General features: G+C 26.7%; 1 protein-coding gene across 1 annotated transcript; it reads left to right on the plus strand.

Moving 5' to 3' along the window:
- Window positions 1-16,411: 16,411 nt before the first annotated feature.
- On the plus strand, window positions 16,412-19,078 carry LOC129983599 (histidine-rich glycoprotein-like). The gene is made up of 3 exons (XM_056093131.1): window positions 16,412-16,461; window positions 17,417-17,479; window positions 18,406-19,078. Exons 1-3 carry the CDS (start codon window positions 16,450-16,452, stop codon window positions 18,784-18,786), a joined length of 456 nt encoding a protein of 151 aa, XP_055949106.1. The 5' UTR covers window positions 16,412-16,449; the 3' UTR covers window positions 18,787-19,078.
- The last annotated feature ends 7,798 nt before the right edge of the window (window positions 19,079-26,876 follow it).

Genomic DNA, 26,876 nt, shown 5'->3' on the forward strand with positions numbered 1-26,876 from the left:
TAATTGATCAATCAAATTCCATATGTTTTGAATAGAAATTGTAGTTGCCAAAGCATTATTTTCCTTATTATATTTTGCAATTTCTTTACGAGAATAAAGCATTATATTTAAATAAGGATAATTGGTTTATTTATAAATATGTTAAAAGAATACATTTTAAAAAACAATCAAACATCAATTAAAAAATTCGGTAAATATTTCATAAAATTAGTATAATATACAAAGGAAATTTCTGTTTGTTGTAGAATGTTGAGCAGAAAAATATACTAGCATTTTTTGAAGAAAAATTATTTGTTTCCAAGTATTAATAGTAAATTAAAGAAAGGAATAATTTTAAACTATTGTCTAAAAAAATTACCTAAACAGATTGATTTTCAAATATGCGGGCCACGGTGGTGTGGTGGTAAGGCATTGGGAACCGGAGGGTTGCATGTTTGTGTACCGATTCCACCGAAGAACCGTCGTGTCAGTTGGTCTGGTGCACATTAAATCCGCTGGGCCAAACGTTCTCCCGCTGGTGTGGTGTGGTGTGTTGTGGAGAAGGGGGTGCCATCTCAGGCGTCGTCCTCGTCATCTGACCGCGGTTAAAAATCATGATGTCCGTCTCAAAGTAGCCCTAGTAGTGTTGCTTTAAAACGGAACGTTAATATAACTAAATTAAAGCAAGTTAACTCTGCAACTTCTTCGGCTAAACGGTATGCAAACTCCTTCCAAATTATATTCGAGTCACCAGATACCCACATAAAGGATATTTTTTGGTTTAAAAACTTAATGTTACATACCTTTGGTTTGGTTTATAAACTAAATTAAAACTTGCAAAATGCTTGATATGGAGAAATATAGTAGACATATATTTAATTCAAACAAAGTGCTAAAAATAAAAATCATTATCTTTAAATAGAAACAAATTGTCTAATTTTCTTTATATTTAATTATATGCTCAGAAGAAAAAAATCAAATAACTCAAAAAATATCTTAAGCTTAGCTGGAGAGAGAAGTATTGTACAATTGTTTCCTAATTATATCACGGCTCAAAAGAATGTCATACACATTTCTCACATATAAAAAATACAAAAAATTAACAGCAAGTTAAATGGAAACAAACTAATTTCATAACTCTGCTTGAAAATTTAATTTTATATCATTATCATCAGTCCGCAGCAGCATTATATAAAAAAAGGGATATGCGGAAAAAACATTTCTTATACTTTTATGTGTTTCGTAGAATATGATTATATGATGTTTCAAAAGGACACTGGATGATTCTCGTCTTTTTCTTATCCGTTGATTTTTATTAAATAGTCTCTTCCAGAATAGTTGTCAACATTACGAAATCTACTGAAAAATTCGTTTCCTGTAAAAATGGATAGTTAGTCGTTATAATGGTCAGCAGCCATCTTTTATAAGAATAAAAGATAAATGATCATTAAATAAATAATATCACTAACATACGGCAATACCTCCCAGAAGACCATATCAGCGGCCATGAAAAGGTTTAATCTAATTTTAATAATTTTCACTATGTAGAAATAAATATCCTGATGATGGTACTTTGATTTCATTTTGCCACATTACTATGTAACATTAAATATAATTATATTCTTTTACAGAAAATTATATCCTTATGAAAAAATTGTGCCGTTGCTAGTATGATAAATTTCTTGGAAATTTATTTTTATTAAACGTTTTATTTACAAATACTAGAAAACCAAGAATTGCTTATTGCATAAATTTTTTATTCATTTTATGTTTTCAACAACAGCGAATAATATTATTCGAAGAAAAAAAAACTATAACAAGAGGATATCTTAAGCCTTCTCAAAAATATGCCTTAGTTCATTCTAATGATAAATTAATGTTAAGATATTAATTCTAATGATAAATTAATGTTAAGACATTAATTCTAATGATAAATTAATGTTAAGACATTAATTCTAATGATAAATTAATGTTAAGACATTAATTCTAATGATAAATTAATGTCTTATATACATTAATTTTACCGCTATTAACATCATTACTTAACAATTATGATTAGAAAATAAAATGGCCAAATAATTCATATTTGTTATTTTAAAATGTATCAACCATTTCAGATATATCTGCTGGATTTTACTAGCATAACTACCTAAAATTAATGCTTATTAGTCTGCTCTTAAAGTAGATTTACTATTAATTATTGGTATTTGAAAAATTACCTATCTTTGTCATCTCTGAAACACTTGGAATAATAAGAACATGTTTTTTACAAAATATTTTTTTTAATTTCATTTTACCTTTCATGTCAGTTAGTCAGTATGGAACATACCATAAAAAGCCCCTAAATTGAAGGGTTACTTTTATTGATTTCTTTTTCATGTTTGAGTCAAATAGTACTATAAAAATGGAAAAAAAAATAGAGAATTATTCTATTTTTTAAATTATTTGGTTACTTTTTTATTGATTTGTTCTTAATTTTGTATAATTTAATTAATTATAATTGGTATAATTTAATTAATTTTGTATAATTTAATTTTGTATATATTTTAATATATTAAATAACATTTTTGAATCAATGAATGGTTTTTCATGAATTACCACTTTAAATTTTTTCTATTAAACCTAGAAATGTTTACGAATATATATTCATATCGATAGTCAGTTTCAACTGTAGACATTGTTTGCGTCTACAGTTGAATAATAATGATAAATAGCTACTGTATTTTTTTCACTCCGATCCTTTTTATTGCTATCTTTATACAAAATATCTTGTAGAAAATTGCTCTACAGTGTGATAAGTAATATGACAACTGACAAGAAACAATTAGGAATGCTGACTAGATATCCTAGTTTTATTTAATCTATTTACTTTATTTTATCGATTTTACCTAAACGACATGGATTACACGGAAAAAGGAGTATCTAATATTACAATCAATCTAACATTTTTATTTTTTCCAATGATCCTATTACTTGACTTGATTGCTCTTTCCGCATTATTTAATCACTTGAAATAAAAAAAAGAATAATCCGGGAGGAATAAAAAACTAAAATATATTTCAAAATTCATTATATCAACATTATAATTATTTCAATTTTTTTTATATCTTTGAGAACACAAAACTTAAATAAAGACAGCAAACTTACTTGTAAAAAGAATTATGATAATTTCTGAAAAAAACTCTGGTGCCAAAGTATGGTCATATTTAATAAAAAATTTAATATGGGATGCTTCGAAAGTCTTGTATAAACTAGAACAGTGAAAAATAACTAGCATGATTCGATGTCGATTGTTATTCGTAATTTGACACATTCATTAAAGGAAACATTTTTTTTTTCCAGAGGAATCCATGAAAAATATAACAATGCATTCCAATTAGAAAGAGTAATCAAATTTGTTATATATAATACTTATTTTATTACAAAATAGTTGTCTATAGATATTTTCCTTTAGCTAATCCAAATTTGACAATATTGAGACACATCGTTACTCTCAGATTAGAGTGAAAGCTTTCAAATGTGTGATCCAAAAGCTTTCCGTGCTTGCAGCATCTATTTCACTGAAAGATTGTTAAGGCTATTAATTTCCTCATTCCTTAACAAATTTTATCATTATTTTTTTTGTCGCGATACATAAGACAGCTCTTAAAGCTTTTAGGTAGTTCTGGTTATGTTTTTTCCACTTGCTCATTGATATTATTATCATCTATCAGTAACTCCATAATCCTGGTCACAGGCAAGCACACAGACACTTACTCAAATAGTTTAGAGTCGCGTTCGACAACGCTGTTTGGCTGAAACTTCTTCCATACTGAAACATGGATTTAAATATGTGTTCAAAACATATTTATTCAGAATGTAAGCCAATCCTGCATGTGACGTCATGAAGCCCCTTCATCACTTGTTCTGCCAAGCATTGATCGTTATGAGTATAATTTTCATTCATGTTGTGTTGCTCGCTATGCGAATCACTTGTTATGAGACATATCCGCTAAGAAAGTTATCACCTTTGTTACTACATAATGATTTAACAATTTTTGCAAAGAAAAATTGAATAAATCCTATATTTAGCTCAAAATGTTTGAAATTCATATTTGCATTAAAGGAGACTTCATTCCCATGCAAACTCAGCAGTGTATATTAGGGAAAAATCGCGGTTACTTTTCAAAAGATGAAAATATGTTTGTTTTGTACTTTACTACATATTTCGTAACATCGCTACAAACATATTTCGTAACATCACTACAATGTTTCCCAAATCATTCTATATTGGGTAATAATCTTTTTACTTCTGATTATTGCTTTCTTGCAACAAGAAAAACCCACAATCTTAAAGAAAAGAAAGCATTATAAGGAGTAAGATTCTCTGTGAAAGTATGCATTGACTACTGCATTCAGTCAGAAAATTTAAAAGGTTTGCTTTATAAATCAGATAGATCTTTCACTTTCAATATTCATAACTGAAATGATTGAACCTCATGCTTTCTGGAAGTCTAGAAGAAACTTTCTGGATTGCTTTTAACCTTTCTGAATTCACTTGTACAAAAAGCTTTGCAATAATTATCCAAACAAACATGCAAAGATTGTTAGCAATCTAATGAAACAAATTGTAATTTCATTTAATAACAACTTAACACATAGCAGAGTCACCAAAAAGGAACAATTTAAAATAATTTGTAAAAAGGACTTACAGAAATCTTTTTAATTTGGCTCTGTTATTTTCTATCTCTTGTTGTAAAAGTAAAAATTAATATTATGTTAAGATCTTTATTAGAACCGTTCTTCAATGCAATTAATTGCTAGTTTAAGATTGTGAAGAGAACAAAAAAATACACTGAGTTAGCAAAATATATTCGACCTCCAAGTTTAACATTTTACTTACCAATTAGAGGAATATTCAAATATCCCTTTACATAGGAATCCAAATATGACAAAGAATTGTGAATTTTCTTCCGATTCTTTTTAGTTAATTCGAAGATAAAACCAAGGATTTCTTTTGCTTCCATATAAGTTATTATTCATATTTTCTCTCAATAGTAATCAAACTATTTATTATATTCCATGTGGTAGACAGAATATGACAGGAGAGTGAAAGGACATACAGAGGTTGCACAACAGAGATTGAACTACAAGTTCCCTAAAATACTACATGACTATTTAATATATGATTTTTCAAAATTTGCAATATATTCCTTGAATACTATACAGAAAGTTTTATTCCATGATAATTTCTTTTGGTTAGCTATAATCACAATTTTACAAATGAGAAAGAATAGAAAAAAAACACAAATGTTATTGTTAAAATTCCTCAAGAATTATTTACTTTATCAACATATGCAATTCCTGTTAAAAGTGTGGATCATTATTTGATTATAATCAATAAATAAATATTTATATATGACATTCAAAGAATATAATTACAACAAAAGCACTAGGAAAACTGCTAGCGGAATCACTTACGTTTAGTTAAATGATTTAAATTTACATACCGCCAAATAATGAATATGAACTTGAAAGAAGTATATCGATGAGAATTTGAAGCAGCATTATCTTCATAATCAAATGTTGAGAGCAAGTAATTTTATCAACAAGCACAAGAGCACACACACACAGCAAACTGAAGTTTCAGTCAGTAAGCAGTTACAGAGCAGTTTTGTTGATGCAATTCAGTCCATATTCAGGTTTCTAAAGTCCAAAAGAAGAAGCACCATAAAGTGAAGAGTTCACGCAACACAGAGTGATTATTAGATAAAAGAAGCATATAGAGGCCACAACAGAATGTAATCAATGAAGGTAGTAGATTTTGAAGCCCTTCACTGCTTGTAGAAAAATTTATTTTTCAGAAAAAAAAATTGAAGTAAATATTATCTTGATTATCTTATTGTAGAAAAGTCCGCAACTTCTCAATATAATAAGTATGCATTTTACATGAATGAATTATGTGTTCAATATCATTTATGCTATTATACTTATGACAAGGGGATCATTTTAAAGGTTAAAATGATTCAAAAGTCCTGGTGTTTTAATTGTTTTGGGGATTAGTCTGGCCCCTCCGATTTTTAGATCACAGAGAGAGAGAGAGTGCATCAATGCTAGGTATGTCGTCTTAGAAGATAAAATATTTACTGTTTCGAAAATTATTGATTGGGATCCGATGAGTCCCGTTTTTGAGACTTGCAATAGTAATCTCCAGGAAAGATCCATCCAATACATTTTTCTATAACTTCTTTTGACCGCGGTGGCCGGGTGGTAAAATGTTGTCTTCGGGACCCGAGGGTTCCAGATTTGAGACCCGGTTCCCCCAAAAAACCACCATGTAAAATTGTGGTGGTTGGTAAGGTGTAAAATTGTGGTGGTTGGTAAGGTGTAAAATTGTGATGCCAAGGTTAAATCTGTTGATGTCAAATGTCCTGCCTCTGTTGTGGTATGAGAGTTTGGAGAAGGGGTGTCAGCTCAGGTGTCGTCCACGTCATCTAATAATAGTTCAAAATTACGATTTCCATCCCTAGTGTTGCTTTGAAAAACAGGACGTTGATATAATTAGACTAAACCAAACTAACTCTGCAATTTCTTTGACTAAACGATCTCCAGCTCGTTCCAAATTATACTCGAGTGACCAGGTATCCAGGAAGGATATTTTTTTATTAGTTTAGTTAAGTTTTCAAGCATTGAAGGCTATATTTTGAGTAATCTTTGGGGATCGAAGGGAAGTAATTTACAAAGATACGCAGAGTATCTATCTGTAAGAATTGAAAATATTTTAAAGGGACCACGTGAACATCTAATGTTTCAGACGTAACTAAATTTCAGCTGTAAAAATGGAATCGGCAGAGGGATTCGAAATATGAATTTTTGAATAGTGTAAAAAACAGCAACTGAGGTGTGTTAGAGTGGTCGGGATGCATCAACAGCAATAATAAAGTGATCAGAAAATAAATTTTGAGTGCCATCAAAGAATATTTAAGTAACATTGAAAGATAGAGAGAGACTTGTTAAACATAATAAGAAAATTCTAATCGTTACAGGCATAACAAACACGTTAATTCTCAAACAAAAGTAGTTTTTTTCCCTTTTATAAGATTTGTAATTTGAGTAAAGAAAATTATAAAAATTGATAGTTTTGATAGCTTAAATTGATAGATCTATACCTACTATTAAAAAATGCAAAAATTAGATACTTTTTATACCTTTCCAATTTTTTTCCAGTTTTCTAATTTTATAGAAATTAGCATTAATTATACTTTTTTGTTATTATTTAAGCTCCATTTTAAAACATGCGAAGAATATTTTTTCCAGACTTTTTAATCTGAATCCATATCTAGATGATGAAGGCATCACCTAAACAGACATCTTTTCTCTGAACACATGTGACACAATATCGGATGAAATTTTCAATTTAAGTTTGAGCTGCGCTAACCCCACATATATAATAATTCCCCATTGGAACTGTTTCGAAATTGGAAATTTCATTTTTAAAAATTTATTTTAGTTCTTGTCATTATTAAAGATTTTTAAATACGGATGTTGCACAATTGCATATAAATTATGGTCCTTCGGCAAAGTTTTGAAGGCCCCAAAAGTCTTTATTTTTATTTCCAAAATTCTGCATATGAGAGTTTTTTTGCTTCTTATTAGATGTTTTAGGATTTTTTTTTCTAATTCATTGAAATGAAATGTGGCACAGAACTGCAATCTTAATGAGAAGATATTACATCAAATTTCATTTAATTAGGTTAGGTACCTATTTGCTCGCCCGTGAATGTATACCATAGACGACCAATCATTTGATTTGAATCTACTCTTTAGATGCCAAAATTGTACCTTTATATAGTATTATTACTTTTCATCGATAGTTTTTATAAAGAAAACTCTTAAAAATAAACTATAACTTCAGTATCTCTGTCACAAAATACTAATTAAATGATTGGCAATTCGTGGCAGATGACATTGAAATTTATTGGAGGAAATTACTTCTCACTCAAGGCATTCACATATAATCTACCATTATGAGTTAGTAAACATTTACTGAGATCAAATTGCAATGAAAATAAACATGTGTAAAGCACTGGCCGCAATCTCTGTTGGCATGCAAAAAGCTCATTCAAATATTTTGCAACAATATAAGTGAAGTTGTATTGTTTTCAAAATATTCCAAATTAGGAAATGAAATCCTATAATTGTTCGAAATACGCTCTAGATAAAATTGATCTAGAACGTTCTTTTACATTAAATAGAAAATGCATTTCTTATTTCGCCTTTACAAATTTATCTCGTTGTATTTACATAATCTGTACCTTACAGCAACATATTTTTCGCTGCTTTGCTGATTATGCATAATATTTGAAACGCATGATTGATTTTGACTTTTCGTTTGATGATTAAATATCTTCATATTACTTTCGTGTTTATTCTGTTTCACTTAGTTCAAATGACAATTTATTTGTAGTATAAATTCCTTGAAATAATGTATTTCTGAATGAAATAATATATTTCTGAATAAAATAATATATTACTGAATGAAATATATTTCATAGATGAATTGCTTTGAAATGGCTGTAAAGTGTTCTGTTTAACTTATTTTAAATAATTGAGTTGCTTATTTTCGTTTATATTTTGGCTTTTTATTTTTGAAATGCTTTTTTTTAGAGCTCAAAATATTTACAAATCCAATTATGAGCAAAAAGAAAAAGTTTTTCTTCCAGTTTAATTCATTATGTTGCTAAAACTACTTTGAAATTAAATTAATTTTATCAAAAAAGGGTATGTACTGATTCTATTATAAATTAATACTATTCGATATATGAATATCATTAATTGCCAAAGACTGTTTTAATTAAAGGATATTTGCTAAAGAAATTACCACATTTGAGAAACATTGTAAAGTATTCTAATAATGATAAGTAAAATATTTCTTCATACTCAATATATTCAGTGATATTCTGCAATTATATAAACATGGTTTCGTTTTCCGCATAAGAATTCAGATAATGATAGTTCAAACTTTAAGCTAAAAATTCATGCGAAAAAAAAAAAGAATCCAATAGTATGTCTGTTTATATTTCTTTTATTCTTTGCGTCTGCATATATAAGTCACAGTGTATATATCACAGTCACCATCCAAGATGTTTTACTAATTTAAAAAATGTGTGTTTTAAGCATAAAAATTTAAATGTTGAACGTTTAAAAATTTCCTGCATAAATTTGTACTACTCTAAATAATTCTAAAGCACAAAGTCCAAAAATGATTTTTTCAGTAATTTGAAGAAAAAAAAATTTAATTTTCAATAAATTATATTTTTTCATTTTATTTAAGTTCCGTTCTTAAATATACTCAAACTATAGCTTCAATTATCTTCAGACAAAAAAATATTGAATATAATTTTTTTTGAAATAATAAGTCAAATTATTATTTTATTTCAATTATTTAGAATGCTAGGTTAGCTAAATTAGCTAAAAATCTTTTCATTCATAATTATAAAATTCTTGAGGCACGTTATGGAAGAAGAAAAAAGTGTTAATATCTTCAAAAAATAAGAAATTATATTTGTAAAATCCATTCAAATGACTTGAAATAAATTTTACGTCATTTGATGATTATCGATAAATTTATAATTTCTATATTGAGATTTTTATGATCTCTGATAACTCTCCGCATATTTTTATTTTAGCTAAATTCTAATAACTATATTGCAGGTTTAAAATATGAGACATTATGTCTTTCAATGCATAAACTTTTTAGAAGTAATCAAAGATTTCTAAATCTGTTCATAACAGATTCTTAATCGCCATTTATAGCTTTATAAAATTTGCTTTGAAGTCAAAAATATCAATATATAAATGAACACGCTTATAATTTTGATAATGTACAAGAAATGCAAGGTTTTAACAAAAACAAAGGTGTACAAAATATCCTTATGTAGCTGGCCATCATGGATTTAATGCCACTGTAAAGAGCAACGAGCAAATTTATATTTTCGATTTCATTCCTTTACTTCTTATCCTCATCATCATACCACGAAAATAACCATCATGAACTTTATCATTATGCGAATGACAATATGTATCATCATCAAGGTCACAGCCACTTTTTAGTTCAGCAAAAACTAGCAATTTCTTATCATAATGTAACAATATTTGACTAATGAATCGTAAAATTAACTATTTTCCCTTTATTAACAAAGATGTTTATTTTCATATATAAAATTATAAATTTGATTTAGAATAAACTGAAAAAGTAGAAAGATTTTGAATGTATCATAATTTTGCAAGAATTTAACACTGCATAATCATATAAATGACCGAAAAGTTAATAGCATATTGTGCATAATATCATTAATAACACAATTGAAATCAACCAAATGCTCTATGAGAGAAAAATTTCTTGTTGAATACTTTCAATAAAACTTTCGTTGTATTATAAATATGCCATGAGATCTCATATTTTTATACTCGGAGTTTTTTATATCAGATTTTTACCCTCGGGATTTCATACTTCATTCTCGGACTTTTTTTTGTGCTTTCTAATTAGTAAAGAAAACCAAACACGCATTTTATCAACCGTTTTATTTAAGCTGCTGCATTGTTGAGATATTGTAATCACATGCATGCAAATTTAGAGACCAATAGACAGTCAACTCTTTGATCAGATTTTTACCCTCGGGGTTTCATACTTCATTCTCGGACTTTTTCTTTTGTGCTTTCTAATTAGTAAAGAAAACCAAACACGCATTTTATCAACCGTTTTATTTAAGCTGCTGCATTGTTGAGATATTGTAATCACATGCATGCAAATTTAGAGACCAATAGACAGTCAACTCTTTGATCAGATTTTTACCCTCGGGGTTTCATACTTCATTCTCGGACTTTTTCTTTTGTGCTTTCTAATTAGTAAAGAAAACCAAACACGCATTTTATCAACCGTTTTATTTAAGCTGCTGCATTGTTGAGATATTGTAATCACATGCATGCAAATTTAGTGACCAATAGACAGTCAACTCTTTGAAAATAATCTACACCCCGGCTCTAAAACTATATACCAATTTTTTTTTTTTTTTAACTAAATCCTGCATGTTTTAATAATAGCGTTTCTCTGCATGCGAAAGTACAGACATACAGGTATATGAATAAACTTTTAACAGATTTGGTTTCAAATTTGATACGTCTTTACAATTTAAATTATATATTTATGTAGCAAAGTCTTTCGTTCTAGCTCTTTACTTTTGTATTTATCTTGTTGCACTTAGATCACCAAACAGTCAAATATCTTAGAAATGAATCTACTAACTTAGAGTGGGAGCACATACTAAATTCCATCGCCGTATTCCAAAGCATTTTTGAATTATCGTTTTCGCAGACAGAGAGAATCTAAGAAGTTTTCGAATTTTTTTCGCTCTCACGGAAATATGAAACATAATTTTTATTTCAAAATATCCAGTTCTAATCTCTAGATGTGTGACATACTTCCTCTTTGTTATACTTCGTGTTCTAGAAAGTCAGAAACAGTAAAATATTGTAAACACTTTTTTTTTTACGCAAATTTGTAACATGAAATTTAAAAGTTGCACAGATTCATGATTACATACATATCAAGATTTTCATCAATGAAATTAATAAATGACTCGGCAAATTCTTTATGATATTATGGGACATTTATCATTATTTTCAAAAGATATCTGATTTAGAACGTATGAAGATTTGAATCTAAATTCTTTTAGGTGGAAGTAATAAGTTTAAATACATGAATAATTTAATAAATTGGCATTTTAAAGCCGATAATGGTATTGACCTGTGAATGTTTAACATTGAATTATTGAACTTATTTTTTTTTAGCTTGTTCACTTTCAACTTGCATTGACAATGACATCAAGAGCGAATAATCTGTTTCAAAAATTTTTTTTTAACTTAGCTTAAAATTCCATTTAATTTTTTGAAGCTTTCATTTTTAGAATTTTGTCAATCGTTTTGAGGTTAAAATGAATTTTAATCAATTATTAAATCTGTCTATGTCAGTAAAATTGTTAATGTTAAAATATTAAATATTTTTATTACCGGATTCGTTATTTATATTTAAATATCAACAAAATAATTCCTAAATTCAGAAGCTGCTGATCTTTTACTACTTATATGGCTAGTTGAATTGAATTAATTAAAAGTTTCTTGTTCGTGTTTCTTTCAATAGACATATTCTTCAATGTAATTTTTTTATAAAAATATTAATTATCCTAGAAAAAGCATTAGTTAATAAAATTAATCTATTCCTAACTATTTGAATGGTATTATAGATTAATATATCAAATGCGCACACAAAGATAAAGAGACTCTCGTTAGAATACAACCATTTATGAAAGTAAATGTAATATGGTTACATAACGATTTATGAATATTCCAAATGTATTATATATGAATGTATGTGCGAAATAGAGTATAGAAATTACCTAAGATTATTAAAATTCAAATAAAATATTTTCATTTTTGCATATTTATTAAAATAACGCGTGATAATTTTTTTTTATTTTTTATCTCTAATAGTATTCCACTATCTTAAAACGGAATCTTGGTTTATTTCCCTCATTTATAATTGGAATTGTTAACAATTATAGATATATCTATTGAACTTTAGTTATAGAAATATCAAAAAAAAATCACTTAAAAATTATCAATATTCACTGTATCGAATTAATTGGAAGAAAAAGATAAATAGTTGTTTACTGAAATCCGAATGAAAATCTTCATATTTTGTTTTTAAAATCTTTTCATTTTAAAAATAAAACATGTTCGAGAAATTTATTCTATATAATAAAGTATTTACCATCTCTTTTACAATCTCCATCTTTACGAATTTTAACATAAAATGAAAGCCCATTATACAGAAATCAACACTAAGACGAGTATAACAACCACATGTACATTTTTGAAAATGTCTTTGATTCCTGACTGCAGCCTGTAATATAGAGAAAAAAGTACACATAATGAAAACATATGATACATAGTGTCACTTGTTTAGATAATTATTACAGAGTCATTACTGCTTTGGAAATAATGAATGTTGAAATAAAAAAATGGAATTCATTTCAAAACGTGACAGATATGTAATTATGAATGCCATGAATTAAAAAAAAATAACATATATTAAAAAAAAATTATGTAAATTATAAACAAACAACTTACGAAGAATTATATGTTATAAACTAAACTGCATTCTTTTTACGTAATATTTCTTAGTATTATCTAAATAAACAAAATAAAAAAAGAATAGTTGGATAAATTGAGTAAAAAAATAGATTTTCTTTATCTTTAAAAATAAACAATAATTTTACTGAAAATAGTTTCTTTGGCATTGATTACTGGTCATAACATAGAGCAAGTTAAGATACATTCCACTACCAAATATTACCGACATGAACCCCATTATAATTGTCATTGCCATGTGCAATGTCATCCTTTTAAGATTATAATTATTTAATGCATTATTATCATCATGGAGTTGTCATAATTGATTCCAGAGAACATTTATGTAAGAAATGTTTTTAGCATTTCTCATGAAAACAATTGTTATGACAAATTTTTAAGATGCTATTTTTTCATTCTTATTTTGTATAATCTATAACATAAATACAAATAGTCTGAGTTTGATAGTTACATTCAAATACAAGCTTTTATGAGCCATTTTCTTGTAACTATTTATGAGTATAAAGGTATAAATAAAATGTTATATCAAAATAATTAACCAAAGAAGATTATTTAAAGCCATCAATGATATTCATTCAAATACTCTTCCTGCACTTTCTCACTGCGACATTATGAATTGCAAAATTTCACGAAGTTATGAAAATCATGTTATAAAAAATGTCAACATGAAAAGAAATGCTCATTTCGTTCACAAAAAAATTTCCAGATGTCACAAAAAACGAAAAGACTTCTTCTATAGAAAAATACCCTTACACTTATGTCCAGAAAATAAACGATTTTTCTATTGAATAAAATTTATGTTCGTTTAGTTGTAGGTAATGAAACAATTTTTTGTGTGCAGAAATTACTGAATTCGTCAAAACTCTCATAAAATGTCAATTTTACTTTAACATAATTCGCAATAAATTATATAAAGTTCCATATTTTGATTAGCAATCGAATAAATAAAATATCTTAGGTAATATTTAAAACATTTCAATTAATTTATACAAACTCTTTGCTGAATGACTGGATAAATAAAAAAAATGCTTTTTATGTTTACTTCGATAAAAGACACAAATAGATTTTTCAGTGGAAAATGTATTCGTGCTCATTCGATGCAAAATGTAGCATTTTAAATCACAGGGTATGAGTATCATATTCTTTATATTTACAATAACGAAAGCCTATAATCGAGAAATTTAATTCAGAAATAGCAACTACTTAATCGAATTTCCATAAAATAGATAAAATAGAAGGTTTAAATGTAAGGATATATACATAAAAACAATAACTTTTTTTTGCTTACCACCGCAATTGATATCCAAAAGAATGCTTCAACTTAGTTCAATGCTCTACTGAAAATTTGAGGCATCTCGATTGTGCTTGCCTACTGGCATACGAATTCACAGAAGAGAAAAACTATCAGTCCTCGGTTCGGGTTACACTGACGAACCACCAAACTAATCCAGTCCAACAAAATCTGAACCACATTATGAATTTTAGTGCATTCATTAAATTCCTATCTCGTTCATAATTTAAATGATAAAGATCTTGATTCCCCTAAATGATACGCCAAATCATTTTTAGCATGGATTTAAAATATTTATCAAATAAATTTGCACAATAATCTGGTTTTCATCTCATCTGACTTTAAATATGATAATTCGAAATCAAAAATTAGATTGACTACTGTATTTGCATAGAAAAGTGTATCTTCTTTTATAAAAATTTCTATTTGAAAATAAAGATAAGTTTGTGAAAGAGCGAATAAAAATTATGTAATAGAATATTTTTCTATATAAAAATATGCAAATTATTATATTGAAGTAAATAGAATCGTAGATATAGAAACATGCAATATTACACGATATTTGAATATTTATAATGACCAATTATTTCTTTCAAATCTGTATTTTCTAATGTAATTCACTGAAAAGATGTGTGTATTTTTAACTTTTCATTTTCCACGAGTTTGAAATAGAATGCCGAAAGCATTTATTTTTAAGATGGAGTAAAATATTTTATAACCTTAAAAAAATTCTCATTTCTGCAATCAAAATCAATTTTATACTTCTATTAAAAATTGTATCTTATATTCAATTTATATGCTATGATTAGTCTGGTAGGTGTTTTTTTCTTTCATTATTTTGGTTGTAATTCTTTTTTAAATTAAGGAATGCTGAGTATCTATTATTAACGAAAATATCTATATATCTATTTTTTTTAACTTATAATAAACGGAATCGCTTTGACGATAATTAAATGATGAGCATTCTATTAATGATAAGGCTTCCATCGTAGCAATTAAATGAGTTCTCAGATTAGCTCGAGTCATCTTTGATATAGAGATAAAACGCATGAAATCATAAACCTCGAAACTGCTGGAATGGGAAATTTGTACATAAAACAGAACCCTTTCGGAAGTTGAAAAATTGACTCTATATGCACTAAACTAAAAAAATTGGGATTTTTTTTTTCGTTTGAGATATTAAAAGTTGAAATAAAAATTCTAGTGGTTTGAAATTTTATTAAAATAATCACAATTTAACTCGAGTTATAGATAACTAACTAATAAATAGAAAGAAATTAGTATTAATCTTATAATATTTTTATGTTTCACTTTAGATTTTTTTTATTGCGAAAAACAAAGATAAAAAAAGATTTTGCATATACAGAAGGAAAATGCATATACAGAAAATTAATAATCATAAAAATTATTGTAACAATATATCATAAAAAATTATATTTATTAGAAATCAATTCATATAATTACTAATTTGCAAATATTTTTAGCCCTACTCCCTATTTGATCTGCTTCATTTTATTTCTAGCAAAATATAGATGAAACAATAAAACAATACGACTCAGGAAATTTAATCACTAAGACATATCTACCACCTGCTTCCAATTGAAAAAAAAAAAAATGTTTGCCCAAAGCTACGATTGCGAATTTCGCCAAGTTTAAAGTGCATGAAATGCCTCTGGGGAAGTTATTTTTTCTTCACCTTTTGTAAGCGTCACCTTTGGGTAGAATGAACACTTTCTCGCTGAAACCCAATTAATCTGAATGCTTGACTAAATTTGTCATTTCTTTTGAGTTGGGTGGGTCTGGTATTGACCTAATATGCAATACGAACAATTATTGACCTTAAAATCAGTTAAATGATAAAATCCGTGCCTAGTGTCACCAATTTACTAGATTTATATATATACAAGATCTAAAACCTTGCTCAGTATCTCAAAACCAACTACAGTTGCAATATCCTGCGATCGCAAACAAGGGGATCTCAACAAAGCATAATGATTGCTAAGGTATGATATATTTGAAATTTAATATTAATATCTTCGTTAAACGATATCATTACATCTATGAAAAGAAATAATTAGAAAATTAAGTCTCATTAATTCTGTTTGATTTTTTTTTTTGTAACTTTTAATTTTTAAGTATACATATATTATAGTTTTCTTTTGACAATTAAGAAACCCAACTTTGAATTTAAATCGAAATCGATTGGTTTGATGAGAAGAAAGCAATTTAGAGAAATATTTCTCATTACTCTTGAATACCGTTAATAAATAATTGAATACAACTTTTCTCTATTATCTAGCTGATAGGGAAATTTTTAAATAATTATTATTAAATTAAATATTTTAATTCTTATTTTTTCTGTAAGGGCATATATTCAACATCATGTCAATTTTTTAAATTTATAATTATGATATTAAAAGCAATAATGAATATATGATTGTTTCTTATTTTGTAAAATATATTCATAATTAGAAAATACTGATATTTTTTTTTTTCAATTTTCAAAAAAAAAAAAAAAATTGAAAATTTCTAATATTATCAAGAAAGAGATGACATTGAATTTTCAAATTCCCATAACAACCTTAAATCTATGATTTTAATATGGTAACTTGGAAACTCAAACTATAATAAAATAATATCTTATTATCATCTTATACTATCAACAATGCAGAATTATTTGTTTCGAAGATATTAAGACAACACAATAAATGTCATGCAATTCCTTTTTTTTAATGTTTTTCACTTGAATTTAACCTGGCATTTCGTAATTAAGATACCCGCTGTGTTTTGAGTCTTTCAATTGTTTGAAATTTAAAGACTGCTGAAATATTCGAAATGTTATAGAAATAATAAATATAAAATATAACTATTTTCCCCTTTTTTTATAGCTTCATGTTTTTTTAATAATTTTGGAACAAATTATTGTTTTTATATTAAGAATCTTTTATTCTTTTATAGGTACTTCTCGTTGCTGTTTTCTGCACTGTTGCTGCTGCAAGTCATTATGAGCATCACCATGAGGTAAGTAATTATTCATTTTATAATTATTTTATTTATCCTTTTCTTGATATAATCCAATTTGTAATTCCGTTTGAATTCGATTCTAGATTTTTTTTAATTATTATCGTTTTTTATGAAAAAAAAAATCCATAGTTCCAAAACAGAAATAAAATACAATTTTAAAATTTTGCATTTTTTCCTGTTCTCTCATTTACTGTCGATGAATATTTTAAAAAAAGCTGCACAATCTCTCATACACAAAATTTAAATATCATCTTGAAAGAGATGTATTAAGCATCAAATATATATAGTTCAAATTTAGATTTGCGCTATATCGACAGAAAAACGACCTTCAATATTGGTATCCTTTTAAAAACCTGAAAGTCGGTTTATCTTACAATGACAAAAACTGAATTTAATCTAAATCAATCTTCTGTGATTTCATAAATTGGGCAATGATCAATTTTCAAAATGTGAAGGATTTTTATAGAGATGTATAGTTATTTTTAAGATCAATTTATGATCGCATGAAATATGAATTATTATTTTCAAAACATTCTACCATTGTTAAAGTCCAGATATGAAATAAACGAAAAAACTTGCCTTAGTCATATGAACATAAAATTAATGTATGCATTCATATTACATTCAATATTTAAAAGAACATATTCAGTAAAATTGATAATCTCTCGAAAGTTAATTTTAATTTTGAATTTGTTAATTATAAAATTATTTCACAATAGGTATTAAGATTACTTCACATATGAATCAGCACTTTAAGTATCTTATAAAAATAATATCAGATTGAAAGCAATATTTTTCTGAATTAAAAGCGTTTAAAATTGCATCTATTTTTTGTCTTAAGTGTTGAAAAAATTAAAATTTTGGATTCCTCATCCATATAAATATTCTTCAAGTATTAAATTCTGAAATATTCTTAATTTTAGCATCATCACCATCCACAGCCCTACAAATTCGGCTATGAAATAAAGGATCACCACGGATCTCAGCACAGACATGAACACGGAGATGGTCATGGCCATGTACAAGGCAGTTATGGTTTCACTGACCACAGAGGCATTCACAGAGAAGTCCATTACGTAGCTGACCATCAGGGATTCAGAGCCACTGTCAAGACCAACGAACCAGGAACCGCCAATCAAGATCCAGCCCATGTCAAATTGCATTCTAATGCCCATTATGCTCACCATCATCATGAGCCACATCACCACGGACACCATCACCATGAACATCATGGTCATCATCACCATGGGCATGCTCACGTGTACCATCACCAAGATCACCATCATGGACACCACCACGGTTAAAACACCTAAGCGACTAAGTTTCAGATCATTAAAAATTTTTTCCCTCTGTGATGCAAAAATAGATGCCAAAAGTTTCTAGATTATTTGGGAGGGTGAGGTGTTTCTTTCTTTCCTTTAACATCTATCAACTTTCTGTACTATTTTCTTGGCTCTTCGTATCATTTACCTATATCAGTCTAAGCATGTTTCTATTTGTTTATTTTCTGTTTATTTATTTTTCTTAAAAGCTCTATTTATTTTCCTTTCCGGTGTAAACAAAGGAGCTTTCAAGGACAACTGGGGAGGAGGATGTTTCTCTATTCCTTTAATATATCATTCATTCCGCATGCTAATCTCCTAACTTACTTATCTGTAATATTGTTCAGCATGTTTCCATTCATTGATTTTTGCTAAATCTGCATGATTTCCTATTTCGGGCATTGACTGATACCTTAGACCTCTTTTGAAACTCTTTGCCATTTGAAAATTTCTTTCTTTCTGTTCTTAATTATTGTTCATTCTAATTTCTTTTTAATGAGCTTGGCATTTTAAGTGAACTTCTATTATTGATATTTTCTATACAAATGTACTTTTTCTTCAAATAATATCATTTATTTCGTTTTTATATCTCTTAGTGAAAACTATATCATTCTTATGTAAATACTTTTACTTAAATCATTCTTTTACCTTGGGTTTAGTTTTGTTCCTTTAATACTGAAAAAATTATGATCTTTCTTTGCAAATCATGTGAACTGAAATAAAATATTTTTTTAATAAAATCTGTGTTATTATTCTGCTTTAAATAGCTTAAAGCATATAAATCCTGAAATGGAAGTATTCTCCCTATTTTTTTTTTTTACGCTGATGTAATATTTTGTTGCATTTCTGCAAAATTTTACACAACTACATTCTAAAAAGAATTTCTAGCATTGATAATTTGGGAGTACATAAATAAACAAAAAAAATTAACAAAAGCAGGAGAATTATATTATTATTGTGCTTTAAGATTTGGTAAAGTCATATTTAGAAAATAGTTAACTAAATTAATTGATTTTAATTTCTTAGTTTATGTTAAAAAAACTTCCTTTTTTTATTTCCTCAAAATTTTGTAGGATTTCCCTTTAAAATCAATAATGACATATAAAATTATTTAGGAAATGTTGATGATTCATTTGAATTCTTTTATATTATTTTTATTATTCGCAATAATAAAAAATCAGTTTTGAGAAAATTAATTAATTAGCAAAATGTAAATGTGTATCATAAATGATTTTGAGATTATAATATAAATACTCCTGTTACGAATATTTCACTATAAATTGAATACAATTACTATAAAAGCACCGAAAATGGAAAATATTTAAAAAATAGTTTTCAGGGTTCAAAATTTACTTCTCAATTATTTTCTTATTATTTTAAAAATAATTCAATGGAATTGATATAAATATGCAAAGCATTGTTTGAAGAATCAAGTAAGAACTTCTTTGAAAATTTAATTTTTTAAGATTTTAAAGACATAGAGCAATTTTTTTTAATTATTAAGGTTAGTTTGTCAAATCCATGACCAGTCCAACGCAGATATAAATATTTCTTTGTCAAAACCATAACAAGTGCAGTGCAAAGTGCCGACTTGGAAGACAGAAATCAGGCAAAAGATTACATGTGAAAGTATCTTGAACGTATACATTTTTAGAAAGGAATTTGCTGATACCTAATTTTGATTGTAGGAAAATAAAAACCCGAACAGCTCGAAAATTAATGTTAAACTGTAGCCAGAATTCGTGTTATTGAAAAACAATTATTTTTAGAATGCGAATAAATTTAAATTATCGCACACATACATATTGGGAAAATTTTAATGAATATTTTAGTTATTACTGTAATAAATAATTCCTTTTTTGGAAATTTACTAATTTAAAAGGATTTCTTAAAAATCCTAAACATATTTGTAGTTTATAACAAATAAAGATATATTATAAATAAATGTAGATAAAGAAAAGGAAGATGTAAAATAAATAAATATAAAAGAAAATAAATGATTTTGAAGTGTGTAGCGTTTTAATATTAGTTTATCTTATCATCTAATCTCTTGTTAAAATTGTATTTAAAAAATTTTTATGTTAAATACCCAATTTATTCAACGCATTGCAACACTGAAAAAATTCTTTGACTTGATAAACGCATAAAGTATCTGTAACAAACCAAGTGTAAACACAAGTTAACCGGAAGAAAAGATAAAACTGACATTTAAGTAGTTAACAAGCTGTTATTTGTTTTAAATTATATCATCAAACTTTTTCCCTTTATATATGTAACGCGTCTTTTAATTCTTTTTTAATTTCGTGTTTGATGAGAAGAGGAAACAGACATAACATTCCTTTTTAAAAGGATAAAATTCCATTTGAATACAATATATTCATATTATATTCAAATCTTCAATAAGTTTCAACTTTCTAATCCTACTTTATATGTATTATAATTCATAAATAGAAAAGGAAGGAAGAAGGGTCATCACAAATTCACGCTTTGTCTAAAACAAATCATATTTCTTGTTACTGAGAAGGAAATTCCGAAAATAATTGATCTTTTTTTATCTGATAAGTAGGATTTTAGTATGTAAAAACATAAAAACATATTTAACTCGTTAGAAATTGTTCGAAAAGCGAAACCGAAATAATCTACTTAGCTTTATAGATAATGAGCAGGGAATTAACATTATTGAATCTCTATATATGTATTTTACTTTCTAACTGGCATTTTCTAAAAGACTTTATTAAAATGGAATTTTACATCGACAGTTTTAATCATTTAGAAATATTCTTTTATAGAAATATTTAAATTTTTTTTTTGTTAGAGTTGTGGAAATATTTTACATTATTCTATTTTTTTTTCACGACATAAATTTACCACTGGGGTTATATATTATTTCTAAAATTGCCTTTTTCTAGAATAATTGCTTTAGATAGGTCGAATTTGAGTATGTAAAAACGTGAAAACATGGAATCCACATTATTGTATCTCTGTATCTGCCTTTTACTTTCTAACCGATATTTTCAACATTTAAAAAAGAAATCATTAAATTGATATTTCACATCCACAGTTTTAATCATTCAGGATAATTTTTATGTGGAAAAATATTTTAAAGGTTGATTTTTTTTGCTGTTGTTGTTGGAGTGATGAAAAACATTTTGCATGTTTCTATTTGTTTTTTCACGACACAAACTTGCTATTGCGCTTACATATTCTTTCTTTGGTTTCTTTGTATTTGCATACTATTCTGCTAGATCTTTGGTTAGAAAAACTAAGAATATTTATTCAATTATTAATTTTGTTATTTTGTTATAATATTAAAAATAACTTCACGTACAAAATGGAAGTTTTATTAAAGATTTGGCATTGCTGATACTTTTTTTTTCTCTTTCATTCTTCAAATAAATATCTATATAAATAAATAAATAAAACTTTGTTTTGTAAAAAAAATTTCATGCTGTTGGAAAATTTAATTAATTTTCAGCATTCTGTATTAGTTTTGACATTATATTTTCTTTTTATATGTCAATATTATATTTTACTTGCATTTCTCTTTTTATAAATGCTGAATTTGAAATGTATGTCTTCAAAGTAAAGTTAAATTTTAAGTACAATTAAAGTATAGCATGATAGGAACATAAAATTAAAAAAAAATATTTAGGATGCAAACATTTCACAAATAAATATACTTATTTTATATTAAAACTCATTTCAAAATGGTTGATATGTTATTTATAGTTGCAAAAATATCTCATTTTTTAAACCTAGATGCAGAAATAAGGAATTAGAAATCCGAACGTACTGAAAAATATGATACTCCATGTAATGGTCTAATGCAATTTAACCTCTTCAGTTCTGAGGTACACATCTTCCATTTTGCAACAATAAATAGCACTATAGTTCGATATTTTTTTCATATCCATCGCTATTAATTAGAGACAAAACAAAAATGACGTTGAACAGAAAACACAGCAAATATAAGTACATTTTTTAGTATTTTTTATTAAAATAAACGCTTGTATATTTTTTTTCCTAAAATACTAAGTATCTGGTTAAAGTCATTACCAAATTATATTTTATTATCTGTAATAGAATGGGTGAAAATAAAAATTTTACTAAGGTACACATATGTGTAGCTCGGGCGTTTTCGCTCCCATTTCCTGACTGCTTTCGATCCATTGCACTATTTATCTTTTGAGCGCTTGTTTTCAAATTGTCCTTTCTTGCCCTTGAATATATTGTATATCTTTCTATAATATATTGTATATCTGTTCTATAATGTAATAAGATATAAATTTAAAAATATTTATTTTTTAACTTGAGTAAGAAATTTAATTTTATAGCTGTCTTGTAGTCAGTAACTGATATTTCAATCCGGCATTATATATAGAATATACGGAATTTTATAAGCTAATAATATTTTTTTTCCACGTCAAATGGCTCAAAGGAGGTTAACTCAAAAGGAGGTTATTGAACTTATAGAAAAAAAGTGATTTTAGGGGAAGCCATTGAATTTCTCATGTATCGAAAATTATGAAACCTGGCAAATGAGAAAAATGGGTCACAGACGATAGTCAAATGTGTCTTCTCAAGTAGAAAGATAATAAATCCATGACTATATTATCCACATGTATAGGTAAGGAGCCAATTGGAATAGGCAGAAGACAGTCAAAATAATGGAAACAAAAAGCTGATATAAAATAATCTGCTATTGTAAAAGCATATAGTATAGCAGGTATCGATCATTATTTTGCATATTACTGGTATGCAGTAATTACAAAAAATGACAGACACGAACATTCACGCATTTTGTAGATTTAGTAGTTGTCAATTGCTTGATATACTATAAAATGGTGGCAAAACGACAAGCAGAGTTAATAGGAATGAAGCCGAAACTGTTATGACCTTATTGTAATTTCAAATGGATATAATTCGGTCCCTGTTGAAATATGATGGAATTCTCGTCATCAAGGAAGAAAGGAAACCAAGAAAAAGTAAAAAAATTTCTTCTTTAAATGAAAACAAATTAATAGAAGAAGGACCATCTAATGATGGAAATGCAACTAAATGACCATTGGAGATTTCATTATCACCAACTGGTGAAAATGCCTCTAAAAGAGCAAGAAAAATTGTCCCTTCCCAATTCAAAAGAAATAAGACTAGATATGTCAAGACATCTACAACTTTACATGGACGATAAGTATGAATCAAAATGCAGGTATCCAGGATGTAAATCTAGAACAGTCAAGTGCTCAGAATGCAGTATCTACTTATGTAATATTTAAAAAAATGAAATTTCATTCAAAATAAGGTTTAATAGATTTTTAATATAATAAATTTTGTATTTTTTCATTTATAAAGCCTTAGATTAGAAAAAGTATAGCTATTAAATAACCAGGAAAATTAAATATTTTTTTCGAGGATGCTTTAACTTACTTAAGACTTGAGGTACACATATGTGTACCTTAAAATTATGGGACAGTGGTTTAATATGGAATTTTTGCGACAGATTAGTAGTTTAGGGGTCATTCTTATAATCTTCCTTCAGTTCAAAATATTGATATTATTAAAAAGTTTCATGTATGTAGTTCCAAAAAAATCATTCTAACTAAAGTGTATTTAAGACTTTACTATAGCATTATAACATTTATTTCATAATGATAAGCTTGACATTATAATAATATCTTCAAAATAAATAATTAAAATATAATATATTTATTTTTAGTATAATGTGGATTATTTTTTAATATTTATATTATTATTGTAAAATGGTACCAAAAACCAATTTCGAGTGGTGAAATTGCTTTAATAAGAAAGTGATTCATTAAATATATTTATGATTAATTTTGTCCAAAACGCATCATAAAATATGTATCTATAAAAAAATACTTTTTTCGGAGTTCATACGGAAGAATGATTCGATGTTTAAGCCGAAACTTCTATCTGAATCCTCTGAACCGTAAAATCAATAATTGATTCAAAAAAAGTACTTTTGAGAGCACTAAAACTACTTAAGCTGAGATTCAAAATTCTAAACCCATATTGCGTTTTTAAGAGCAATTTCTGATTGTCCCTTATGAATAATCATTATTAAAAAAATGTGCGTGAGTTTTCTTTTATAGAACAAAACTTTCAAATAGAATCATCAGTTACATCTCTTTCTTTTTAATAAATAAACTAAGAACCATTTTTGTAACTAGTAATAAATTCTAAAAATTAGGAAATAATGTAATTGAATGTACTTTTTTAATACATTCAACTTTATCTTAAAGTGTTTTGCCCGAAATCTTTATGTTATCATTGAATATTTGTATTTAAAATTTCAAAAATACAAAAATTCATCCATTCCTTACTAATTTAGAAATGAATACTAAATCAGCGATTAAAAAACAAATAAAAAGGAATCCTTCTATTCATAGAATTAAGTATAGAACTATTTAAGCTTTGAAACAGTTAGTGCCCTTGACATTCACATCGTAATCAAGTTTTATATGTTACAATTTTAAAAGAAATTGACAAATAATTGCCTTGGAATTTATTTCAATAGATCAGTCTCTTTAATAACGTTTCCCAGGAAACAAGACATAAAATGCAATTAACAGCTTAAAAACAAACAAAAAGTAATGTCATTGTTCTTTTTTGACGTTTCCATAACAATTTCAGTAATTTGAATACAATTCAGAACTGGTTTGTTAGCAGTTCCTGATTTTTGGATAAGCAAAATTGGCCTTTTTTTTATCTAATATCTGTAGAATATCTTACTTTTGGCTCTAAAATGTTTCATTTTATGCACCATTTTCAATGATATAAAGAAGCAGCGTACACTTCCGTGTACATATACGGAACTTGCTCTTTCGCTTCGCGATGAAAATTTAATAAATTCATTAAAAATATGGAATTTAGAGTTGGTTTTTTCTTGCTTATAAGGAATCGAAATGATTTCTAAGGTAAAGTTTTGCAGGTTTTAATATACTACCGAATATTTTTAATAAAAAATAACAACCTTTTTCTTATAATCAATAAAATAAAAAGACTAAAACATACAACAATTTAAAATTATTGATTTTTTCTTCATTTTCTAATAAAATACAAAACTCAGTCTATATTTATTTTTAAGTAAGATTGTTTACAATTACAACAGATACCTTCATTCACATTGTTTCTTCGATATTAATTATTAATTTTTTACTGTTTATTTCTGTGAACTATTTATCATATAATATTTATACAACAGTGCTCATTTAATCCTACGAATTCTAGAAAATATATTCTTTCATCTTTCCAATTTTAAATATGCAATAAGAATATAAATTTTATTTCTAATGTTAATATAGCTCTCAATGTAGATTTCTACTCAATTTATTCAATTATTTGTAGATACTTGATTTTTCTTAAATTGCTAAAATTAATGCAACATGTAATGAAACTTTTTCAAAGTATTTGCTTAACATCGCATTATCTTGCTAAATGTAATCTTTCTTTCTTTTTAGTAGAGTGCATTTTTTAAAATTTATATGGTTAGTTAAATATTTAAAATATATATTAAATGTGAAAATTTAACTATTTCTTCATCTAAAATTAATTTCACTAAAAATTTATTTTCACGTAATTAGAAATCATAAACTATTTTATAAAAATTTATAAATAAATAATCTGTTAATAATATAAAAAAAATCAAATTTATATAGTCATTTCTTGATATGTCTTTCATCAATGAATGACCGTTTACATGAGAGGGAAAAAGTAAACTAAATAAATTGCCAGTATAGCGCGTTTTCATCTAATGCACGAAAATATTACCGACATGAGCTAGATAAAGAGAAATCTGACCAATATTCTACAATAATGAATTCACAATATTGATAATAATCAGCTATTTATTACATCTGAATATGATTTGGAACTAAGATGTAATATCTGCGCTATACATCTTAGATGCTATACATACTGCGCTATACATACTAAGATGTAATAGCTGCGCTATATATGGCAATATATTGCATTGATCAATATTGTGCCCAAATTATGACTTGTATACAAAAGAAAATAATGTTTCAAAACAATACTCAAATAAAATATTT

This window comes from Argiope bruennichi, chromosome 9 (assembly GCF_947563725.1).
Source record: "Argiope bruennichi chromosome 9, qqArgBrue1.1, whole genome shotgun sequence".
In the NCBI taxonomy this organism is placed as follows: domain Eukaryota; kingdom Metazoa; phylum Arthropoda; class Arachnida; order Araneae; family Araneidae; genus Argiope; species Argiope bruennichi.

Coding starts and splice junctions, on each gene's coding strand:
- LOC129983599 (XM_056093131.1), top strand. Junction 17,480..18,405: donor ATTATGAGCATCACCATGAG/GTAAGTAATTAT, acceptor TCTTAATTTTAG/CATCATCACCATCCACAGCC.